This window comes from Gymnoscopelus microlampas, assembly GCF_963454915.1.
Source record: "Gymnoscopelus microlampas genome assembly, chromosome: 20".
Lineage (NCBI taxonomy): Eukaryota > Metazoa > Chordata > Actinopteri > Myctophiformes > Myctophidae > Gymnoscopelus > Gymnoscopelus microlampas.
In genome coordinates, this window is record NC_139957.1 from 5,247,939 (window position 1) to 5,259,862 (window position 11,924).

Below are 11,924 nucleotides of genomic sequence, written 5' to 3' on the forward strand. Positions count from 1 at the left end.
ACATAAGAGAGGTCAGCTTATGAACTGTCAGCTGTGTTCTTGCAGCCCATGCAGGGCATCGTATACGTGCTGCTGGCTAACACCATATGGATCAGGGAATCATATGTGTATTTTCAAACCAGCAGGTATCCTGTCGTACGCGCACGAAAACACGCACACACATAAACATAACACACGCACACACAGAGACGAACAAACAAGTCTTACATATTAAAGTATATTGGATCTCTGGGGTTCAGCTGGATTAAGAAAACAAATGAGCTATCTATTACATGTTTCCATTTATATAACTGTTGCACCTGTGGCATTCCTCTAAATGCAGACAACAAATACAGAACATGCAGAACAACGGGGCGGCTGAAAGAGAGCACGCCTGGGACAAACACTGTCTCACTCCCAAGAAGGCACATATTGCCTTTTGGTCAGAACCCCAGGAAGGCACTATGGGTCGTCTGACCAAAAGGCAATATGTGCCTTCTTGGGAGTTCAATTCACGGCCCCGGCAATACGTCGAGGTGTCCCTGAGCAAGACCACTTAAAGGACGACTTCACCCATTTTCAACCTATCTTCATATAATAGGTCCTCACCAATGCTCATGATAATATGGCACCATTTTTGTCTACTTCAGTCTGTGTCTCAGAGGAGGGCTGTGGACAGGGTTGCCAGATCTGCTCATTATAATTTCCCCGCAAGATTTTGTTTGAAAATAGCCGATCTACAAGCTCACAACGCGTCGCATCGCGATGCGTTGTGAGCTTGTAGATCGGCTATTTTCAAATAGCTGATGTATATGTTAAAGTGCTCGTGTGGCCCATAGTCGCTTCTTTTGGGCTGGTTTTCCTAGACCTGGTTGCTTGTTTTTTTTCACAGAATCTGGCAACACTGGCTTTGGACAGTTCAGAAACCCGCCTACCAGTGACATCATCGATGGGGAATCCAAGCTAATATAAACGGCAGGCTTTCTATTATAACATGATGGAAAGTTATCATGCTATAATGGAGGCCATTGTTCTCGCGTTAATACAAATCTAAATAAAACACATTAAACCATCCCAATGATGATGTCACTGGTAGGCGGGTTTCTGAAGTGTCCACAGCCCTCCCATGAGACACAGAGTAGAATCAAATGGTACCATTTTATCATGAGCATTAGTGAGGACCAATTATATGAAGATGGGTTGAAAATGGGTGAAGTCGTCCTTTAACCCCTAACTGCTCCCAGAGGCGCCCACTACTCCTAATACACATTTACCTATATGCAAATATATAGTGACAAGGAGTTTGGATCAAACTATCATTATTACTATTATTAGGTATTATTATTATTATTAGTATACAATTGGTTTAATTCCACGCCCTGTTTATCCGCACGCATACTGTGATTGGCCTGATCACGTGGCGACTGTGATTGGCTAGGCCTGCTCACGTGGCAAATGTCGTACTTTTATTCCACCACAATTATTTGAAAACTTTAGCTACTAGTTACTTTGCAGAGGTAAATTATTACATTATAAAACATACATTAACCACTTTAGCCCTATTTTATACCTAGGCTATTTGAAAATAATAATAATGATTCTGGGTTTCTCATTGTTGGATCTGGTTTCCCCCGGGTTTCAGGATCATTCATTCATTCACCGCACAAAAACCCTTTCCCAGGCTGACCTGACAGTCTGTCATATCTGGCCTTCTATACCACGGTCCAAGGCTATACTGGAAACCAGTGGTGGAAAGTAACTAAGTACATTTACTCAAGTACTGTACTTAAGTACAATTTTGAGGTATTTGTACTTTACTTGAGTATTTCCAATTTCCAATACTTTTACTTCTACTCCACTACATCTCAGAGGCAAATATTGTACTTTTAGTCCACTACAATTATTTGAAAACTTTAGTTACTAGTTACTTTTCAGATATAAACTATGATATAATGAAACATACATTAACCACTTTAAACCTATTTCATACATAGGCTATTTTCAAATATTTAGTACTTTTACTTTTGGTACTTTAAGTACATTTTGATGCCAATAGTTTTGTACTTTTACTCAAGTAAATTTTTAATTTTGGATTTTCACTTGTAACAGAGTATTTTTATATTGCAGTATTGGTACTTTTACTTAAGTAAAGAATTTGAGTACTTTTTCCACCACTGCTGGAAACCTCCATTATTGACCTCAAGCAATTTGACAACGTTTCAGAGCGAGCCTTCCAGCGCGGATTATCGGTTCACGCGGCAATTGGAAAAACCACAAAGATTCCCCGTCAGCTGCAGAGCTGATCAAAGCGCTCTAAGTGTTTATTTTAAATAGTGGAGGACCGTAAGCCATGGTTTTATGACATACTCTAGATGGGCATTATTTGATTGCTGTATTCTTCAGAAGAGCCTGGGAGACTAAAATGTTGGCCTGGAGGAAAAACGTTTGTTTTCCCTTGAAGTCTGAGCGAGAGGTCTGCAAACCGGGCCTGCATGGCACGATGATGGGGCCATGGAGGCTATTTACAGATTTGGGCCAATTGTCATGCAACCGAACTAAATTAAACTTAAACTAAATAGGCCTATTACAATTACAAAGTTAACTTCAGAGTTTGTATTAATGTCATTCTGTGAACGCATCTGTGTCATTTTTAGATTTATTTGGCTAATGCGGCTAGTGCCGCGCTATGAGCTTGTCGATCTGCTATCTGCGATCAGCAGGATTGCAAAGAAAGCCAAGTTAAATAACTTTTTTCCTGAATGAGCCACACACTTCACCTGATGAAAACCCATATCAATACCAGTAAGTAACTAAGTACGTACTAAAGTACTGTACTTGAGAGCACATTTTGATTGGTACTTTGGATACCCATTTCCAATTTTCTATACTTTTACTCCACTACATCTCAGAGACAAATTTTGTACTTTTACTCCACTACAATTATTTGCAAAGTTTAGTTACTAGTTACTTTGCAGATTTGGATTATTACAAAACATACATTAACCATACATTTTGAAAATAGCAGATTTACAAGTCACGGTGTGACGCGTTGTGAACTTTTAGATCTGCTATTTCCAAAAGATTTTCATACATTTAGAAAACTTGTGAAATGGGACATTCTGCATGCGTCAGTTTTGGTACTTTAGGTATATTTCGATGAAAATACTGTACTGAATTGTACTGAATACTGAAAATGTGTACTTTTACTCAAGTCAATTTTTAATACCACACTTTAAATAACTTGTAATGTGGTATTGTGACTTTTACTAAAGTAAAACAGAGTGATTTTTCCATCACTGGTACGATGTAAGCATTGGGCTGATTTTCGGTCAAGGACCAAGAATCCTTCTTGAAGCCAGGCTTCAGGGCACTGTGCAGGCACAGATTTGAGGCCCCGTGCTGACCAGTTCTGTTAACACCCATCCAGTGCTGTTGTTGACAGTTGGGAGTTGGCGTTGTGTGTTGCGTTTCTGCTCATGATTGACCATACTGCAGTTCTCACAGATGTGCATGACTCAGTTAGCACTGCCAAGACCTTCTCTGCCTCAGTGTTGAAACCTTGTTTACAATAGTCTGGCCAAACCAGAGTAGACGCGCACACGCACACACACACACACACACACACACACACACACACACACACACACACACACAGTGGTGGAAAAAATACTCACATTTTGTACTTAGGTAAAAGTATCAATACTGCACTGTAGAAATACTCTGTTACAAGTAAAAGTCCGGAATTAAAAATGTACTCGAGTAAAAGTACAAAAGTATTGGCATCAAAATGTACTTAAAGTATCAAAAGTAAACATACTCATTATGCAGAATGTCCCATTTCAAGTTTTCAAATGTATAAATATATTTTGAAAATAGCAGATCCACAAGCTCACAATGAGTCGCATTGCGACGCATTACGAGCTTGTACATCGGCTATTTTCAAATGGCCTAAATGTATATAGGGCTAAAGTGGTTAATGGATGTTTTGTAATAATCAAAATCTACAAAGTAACTATTAACTGAAGTTTACTAATAATTGTAGTGGAGTAAAAGTACAATATTTGCCTCTGAGATGTAATGGAGTAGAAGTAAAAGTATTGAAAATGGGAAATACTCCAGTAAAGTGTACTTAAGTACAGTACTTAAGTAAATGAACTTAGTTACTTTACAACACTGCACACACACACACACACACACACACACACACACACACACACACACACACACACACACACACACACACACACACACACACACACACACACACACACACACACACACACACACACACACACACACACACACACACACACACACACACACACACACACACACGGCGACGTGGTCATAAACATCTCACTAAATTGAAAGTTTCTCTTCGAGTTCTCTTGCGGTTTCTAGCTGTCAGTTTGTGAATTAGCCTGCAGGAAGGGAGCATGTTTCATGTTGGACTGGAGGAAAACAAAGGCCTGACAGGGATGCTCGTATATAGCTATGTTCTATTCCCTTTGATACGAGCGCTTCACCAACGCCACACACACACACACACACACACACACACACACACACACACACTCCTGTTTCCACTCCCCCGCTAAAGCCGAGCTTGGTCGCCGTTCAATGAATAGTTTGCGTCCGTCGTACACGTTATAGTACACCACCCCCACCTCTCTCTGTCTCTGTCTCTGTCTGTCCCTCTGTTTTCTGCACTCCTTTCCAGTGGTGTGAAGTAACTAAGTACATTTACTCAAATACTGTACTTAAGTACAATTTTGAGGTACTTTTACTTTACTGGAGTATTTCCAATTTTCAGTACTTTTACTTCTACTCCACTACTTTTACTCCACTACAATTTTTTGAAAACTTTAGTTACTAGTTACTTTATAGATGTACATCATTACATTATAAAACACACATTTTTAGCCCCATTTGAAAATAGCCGATCTACAAGCTCACAATGCGTCGCGATGCGACGCATTGTGAGCTTGTAGATCGGCTATTTTCAAATGAGTTTTATACTTTTTGTACTGTATTTTGAAAACTTGTGTAAAGGGACATTCTGACTTTCTACTTTTGCACTTGAAGTACATTTTGAAACCAATACCTTTGTACTTTTAAATTTCGATTACCGGACTTCCACTTGTAACAGAGTATTTCATTGCAGTATTGACACTTTCTGTTGAGTAAAATAGAAATGAGAGTACTTTTTCCACCACTCTCGCTCTAGAGGACTGGCAGGCACATGGCCATATCCTCTCAGGCATGTTGGAGGCCAAGATCAAACTGGTTCAGGCTGCAGTCCAACTGTGGACCCTCGCCTGGTCCAGATACTCCAACAACTCGAGGCCCATGTCCGCAGTGGTGGAACAAGTACTGACATTTTTTTTTCAAGTAAAAGTATCAATACCACAATGCTGAAGTACTCTGTTAAAAGTAAAAGGCCTGTGTTCAAAATGTTACTTGAGGTACAAAAGTATTGCCATCAAAATACACTTGAAGTACTAAAATGTTTGAAAATAGCCTAGGTATAAAACATAGGGCTGAAGTGGTTCCTGTATGTTTTATAATGTAATGATATCTACAAAGTAACTAAAGTCTTCAAATAATAGCGGAGTAAAAATACAACATTTGCCTCTGAGATGTAGTGGAGTAGAAGTAAAAGTATTGAAAATGGGAAATACTCCAGTAAAGTAAAAAAAAAAAAGTGTACTTAGGTACAGTACTTGAAGTAAATGCACTTAGTTACTTTACACCGCCGCTTCTGCCTGCTGCAGAGTTTCACACCCCCCCCCCCCTCTCCTATTGTCCTCCCACGCACTTCGCCTCTCTCAACTCTGTCGGTCCACCGTCCTCGGATAGCCTCGTTTTTCTTTTTCTCCACGTTCCTTGCTTGTACGTGTCCCCTAGCTGCCATGTGGTTCGCAGCACAAATAAATGTTTTGGTTTTGGTGTTCTTTTCATGGCCAACGCTTCACGTTCGCCATCCTTCCTCTGGTCATCTGTGATCTGTTTATCCCATCCCTCTATCCATCCATCCATTCATCTGCTGTCGGTAGTGGTGTAAAGTAACCAAGTACATTTACTTTAAGTACTGTACTTAAGTATAATTTTTATAGGTGTTTTTTACTTTACTGGAGCATTTCCAGTTGTCCGTACTTTTACTTCTGCTCGACTACATCTCAGAGGCAAACTATTGTACTTTTACTACGATTATTTGAACACTTTAGTTACGAGTTACTTTGTAGATTTTGATTATTAATACAAAACATACATTAACCACTTCAGCCCTGAAAATAGTCGATCTACAAGCTCACAATGCGTCGCGATGCGACGCATTGTGAGCTTGTAGATCGGCTATTTTCAAAAGATTTCTTTATACATTTTGAACTTGTGAAATGGGAAATTCTGCACATTAGTTATTTTACTTTTGGTACTTTAAGTGTAATTTGATACCAATACCTTTGTACTTTTACTCAAGTCAATTTAGAATTCCGGACTTTTACTTGTAACAGAGTATTACTACATTTGCAATTTTTCAGTATTGATACTTTACTTTTACTTAAGTAAATCATTGGAGTACTTTTTCCACCACTGGCTGTCGGGCAGACACCTTGTATTGTCCATAATTATTGCAACGTTTTAATGTTTGTTCACAAATGTCCTACTTCATCAAACAAGAGCGTCACACAAGGTTTCCACCCGACAGCAATGGCATATTTCTGCCCTTGGTTTCACTTCCGTCTCTCCCTCCTCCACAACATAGATGGAAGACAGAAGACAGACACTGCTAGCCTGGTAAACCCTCCCTCCGGAAATCTCATTTCCATTTGATTTCAGGAGTGAGTCTGGGCTGAACCGCCTTTCTGCAATAATCGCTCTATACGCCGAACTGACGAGCCTATCAGCGTCGTCGCACATCGTTCTGTGATTGACAGCGACAGTTGGCCAATCAGGTGGCGAGTTCGAGTGAGCCCGAATGAAGCCGAGTGCAGCCTGAGAGCCGCCGACAAAAGACGAACGGCAGCCATTGTTGTTGTCCGAGTGCCGTCACTTCGTAGTTTTGTTCTTAAAACGGTCTCAAACTTCTTTTTTGAGGCACGGAATTTACTATTAACATATCGTTTGGATAGAATTTAGTTGTTTAACTTCATATATGTGGTCAATTAATCATGACAGAGCCTATTTAAAAATATAAATTTAGAGAACCGGCAGGGGCGGGGAGTGACACGCATGTATCCCAATAAGGCAACCTATTTTCGGCATGGCCGTCCCAAAAGTCCCGTTGCGTCACATAGTCTGGAGCTCGTCAAAATGAACTGCTGATTGGCTGAAGGTGAAAAACGATCATTGGTTGAAGGGGTTGTCAGTCAACGGTATTACTCCCGCCCAACTCCAGCCCACAGCGAATATTGCAGAAAGGCGGTTCAGGCCAGACTCACTCCTGAAATCAAATGGAAATGAGATTTCCGGAGGGAGGGTTTACCAGGCTAAGACACTGCAACACTCAGCTGGGATCAAAAAGGGGGATGTGTTGCTTTGCTGCTCATTAGGGCTATCCTTAACTAAACCAAAGACACTCTTAGTAAACTAATGGTTCAATTGTGTTTGCTGCATACCAGAGCCTTTCCAGGATGGTGAGGCTCAGGGACTGTGCTGTCTGTTTCCACATTGTACAATTATGCTGTTGGCCTATATAGACGGGTTGAATTACAGGTACTGTAATAGGCTATATCTGAAGTTTACAAGAGATCATCCTTGTTTATCAAGAATTAATTCATTCAGCATGGAAAGAAAGCATGAAAAAAAACAACAACAAAAGGCTTGTGAGACTAAGATCAATCGGATTAATCCATTATTCAAATATAAGGGGACATCTCTCTCTCTCTCTCTCTCTCTCTCTCTCTCTCTCTCTCTCTCTCTCTCTCTCTCTCTCTCTCTCTCTCTCTCTCTCTCTCTCTCTCTCTCTCTCTCTCTCTCTCTCTCTCTCTCTCTCTCTCTCTCTCTCTCTCTCTCTCTCTCTCTCTCTCTCTCTCTCTCTCTCTCTCTCTCTCTCTCTCTCTCTCTCTCTCTCTCATGCACTCAGACATGCCCCACCACTACGTGTTTCTCTCTGCCAGTAGAGCAGAAAAGAAGTAAAGTACAAATACCTCAAAACTGTACTTAAGTACAGTACTTCAGTACATGTACTTACTTACTGTACACCACACTAAATCCATCATGGCGCTCTAGATTCAGATAATGTCATGTCATGGTATTGCGTGTCGGACATGACCGGTGGGGATGGATGTCACTCAGATTGAAGGGAGTGATTCCAGCGCGATGGTGACATACACCCTGACCTAAAGCCTAGAGGTACAAGTCAATTGGCTTCGCCCTCCCAGGCATCTCATGACTACTCTCTCTCTCCCTAACGACCTCTATGAATAGTATGTTTTCCTGCTTTATTCAGATGACAGTGAGAGCGAGACAGGAAAAGCAGGGGGGGAGCGAGCGAGAGAGAGAGAGAGGGGGGGGGGCACGGCAAAGAGCCTCGGGTCAGATTCAAACCCGGGCCAGCTGTAGGAAGGAATACAGACTCATGTATGTGGTATGCACTCTTACCATCTCTTACCAACCCCCCTACTATGAATAAATGAATGAAGTTAGTCAGTCAGTCAGTCAGTCAGTCAGTCAGTCAGTCAGTCAGTCAGTCAGTCAGTCAGTCAGTCCTTGATTGATCCCTGACCCTGAGGGGTAATTCAGGTGTCATAGCAGCATAGGGTTGTAAAAGGTCAATCAATCTTTAAAGGACGCAGGAATGCCACAGAATAGTATTAAAGTACCCCAAAAAACAATACATGTGATTTTCAACACAATAGGAAAGCATATCAACTGAAAAAACATAGAATATTTTTCTTCACAACGATCCACTCGCCGATCGCTTTAACCGATTGATACCTGGAACGCATCTGTGTCACTTTAGATGTCTTTGGCTATTCCAAAATAGCAGATATACAAGCTTGTAGCGCGGCACCGAGTGCCGCGCTACAAGCTTGTAGATCTGCTATTTTTGAAAAATCGTGAACATTTTTATTTTTCATTTTTTTCCGAAAAATTGTTAGGATTTAGATTTTTTTTAGACGTGGCCTCAGGTCTTAATGGGTTAAAAGACGTAGGGGGGTCTCGTTGAATTGGAGGGAAAAAATGTGTGCTGCCGCGATAATTTATTCCATAGTTATTGGCAGTAGCATGTGGCTTGTTTTTGTCAAAAAGCAACAGAAAGCTGAGAATTTTTTGTTTTTATAAATGCTATAACACCAAACAAAACCAGCTCCATTTTGTTGTGATCACGTGATCTTTGGCTGTACCCTTCATCATCATCATCATCATGATGATTCACAGGCTGCGGAACAGCGCCCTCTAGCGCAAACCACTGGAAACAACACATGACGAGTGACTCGTCAAATGGAGGGTGTGGCGGTGTGAGCCCTGGGCCAAATGACGAGTGTACTCGTCAATGGCAGTCAATGCGTTAATACAAGTGACGTAATACGAGTGACGTAATACGAGTGACGTAATACGGGTGACGTAATATGTGACGATGCAAGATTGGAGGTCACACAGCTTAAAGGTCGGCTACGCGCAGTGTGAGAGGTCAAAGAGAGCCACGCCTTCCAGGAATTACTTCTCCCATTGTAGTTTCAAGATGGCAGCGAGCAGAAGGCTTCACAAGGAACTCGTAGACATCCGCAAGTCCGCAATGACAAACTTCCGGAACATCCACGTCGATGAATCAAACATATTGACATGGCAAGGGCTCATCGTTCCCGACAACAGGCCCTACGACAAAGGAGCCTTCAAGATTGAAATCAATTTCCCCGAAGAGTACCCTTTCAAGCCTCCTAAGATCATGTTCAAGACAAAGATCTACCACCCCAACATCGACGACAAAGGACAGGTTTGTCTGCCCGTGATCAGCACGGAGAACTGGAAGCCAGCCACCCGGGTGGAGCAGGTGCTTCAGTCCCTCATCGCCATGGTGAACGAACCGGAGCCCAATCACCCTCTGAGGACGGACCTCGCAGACGAATACACGAAGGACCGCAAAAAGTTCTTCAAGAATGCCGAGGACTTCACAAAGAAACATGGTGAGAAGCGGCCAACGTAAGGGTCTCGAACCCCTGCGTCGAGCATGTGCTCCCCCATCGCACTTGCTGGCTCGCTCTATTTTTTTCCCCTCCATCTCACCTGCCCGAACAACTGTAGTTCTTTTCCTCCTGCCTTCTTGCTACCATGGATCCCAACCCCTAAAGATTTTCTTAAAGTTTTTTTTTTTTGTATGTCTTTTTTTGTGAACTCATGATACCGGCACCACATTTCTTGTGCAGTCTGCCAACAGGCCAAGGATCCCAATCCCCGAAGGTTTTTGAGATCCGTCTCTTTTTCTTTTTATAATTCATCACATCTCTCGGGCGGTGTTGCCAGATTCTGTGAGAGAAACAAGCAACCAGGTCTAGGAAAACCAGCCCAAAAGAAGCGACTCACGGGCCACATGAGCACTTTAACATATACATCAGCTATTTGAAAAGAGCAGATCTACAAGCTCACAACGCGTCGCATCGCGGCGCGTTGTGAGCGTGTAGATCGGCTGTTTTCAAATCAAATCTTGCGGGGAAACTATAATAAGCAGATCTGGCAACCCTGCTCTCAGGTCTCAAGTCCTCCTATAGAGATACAGGGGCTCCACTGAGCGTGCACCTCTCCAGTTTCGTGTCAGTACTTATATTAGTACTAGCCAGCTTCCTGGACCTTGCCCTGCATTGCTCGGGAGAAATAGGCACAGAGTGCGGTCCAGGCGATACCTATCATCACGCCAGTCATCTGTGACAGTGGTTCTCAAACTGTTTCACGTCAAGGACCCCCAAGATGATATGTATCTGGCCGCGGACCCCCCATCTCAAATATTTTGCTCCAGGGACCCCCAGAAGCAAAGATTTGAGTTACAAATGTTCGCTTAAGAAATATATATATTTAAAGGTTTGCACGATTAAAAAAAAAAATAGCAATGAGCTTGTATATCTGCTATTTTTGAATAGCTAAAGTATAAAAGGTTAAAATGATTGATGCTATATTATCACATTTTGCTGGGACCCCCCACTTTGAGAACCAATTATCTATGACAGTGGTTCTCAACCTGTCAGAGGACATTGCAAGTGGGCACCCAACCAATTGGCAAAACGCTAAGATTTTAATGAAAATATTAATAACATTTAAAAATGTGGTAAAAAAAAATGTTTTTTTCTAAGAAAATTAAAAAATAAAATAAATCATTTGTCATATCATAAGGATTGTTATCAAGCCATATGTCTGATTCATTCATTGTGATACCGATAATAGGAGTTATTGTGTGATCCAAGCCGGGATGCAAATAAACATGGCGTGTTAAGTGCTCAGATGGGTGGGCCGCGGCCGATTTCAACATCGTCAAGTGGGCCCTGATCCAGAACAGGTTGGGAGCCCCTGATGTATGACATCAGTAGTGTGACGTCAGGACCCGTTCTCAAGGTACCTGGAGGGGAGTCTACGAGCCAGTACCTGTACCCAGTGTTGCCAGATTATGTGAGTGAAACAAGCAACCAGGTCTAGGAAAACCAGCCCAAAAGAAGCGACGATGGGCCACATGAGCACTTTAACATATACATCAGCATATACAATAGCAGATCTACAAGCTCACAACGCGTCGCATTGTGAGCTTGTAGATCGGCTATTTTCAAATAAAATCTTGCCGGGAAATTATAATAAGCAGATCTGGCAACCCTGTCAGCACTATGGTGTCGTGGCAGGAGGGAGGGGGCGGGGCCAAGGAGAGAGCCTGGCGACGCCCCTAGTCACTGCCTCACATCCTAGACGGCTTTCCTCCGTGGTGAGTGATTTCACCAAACGGGGCAGCCTTGCTGGGGGCGAGA

General features: G+C 42.2%; 1 protein-coding gene across 1 annotated transcript; it reads left to right on the forward strand.

Annotated features, from left to right (window-relative positions):
• Positions 1-9,661: 9,661 nt before the first annotated feature.
• LOC311036370 (ubiquitin-conjugating enzyme E2 L3-like) lies at positions 9,662-10,126 on the forward strand (the record flags this gene model as incomplete). Its single annotated transcript, XM_084045015.1, has 1 exon — positions 9,662-10,126. The coding sequence occupies exon 1, from the start codon at positions 9,665-9,667 to the stop codon at positions 10,124-10,126; it is 462 nt and encodes a 153-aa protein (XP_083901141.1). The 5' UTR covers positions 9,662-9,664.
• Between the last annotated feature and the right edge of the window lie 1,798 nt (positions 10,127-11,924).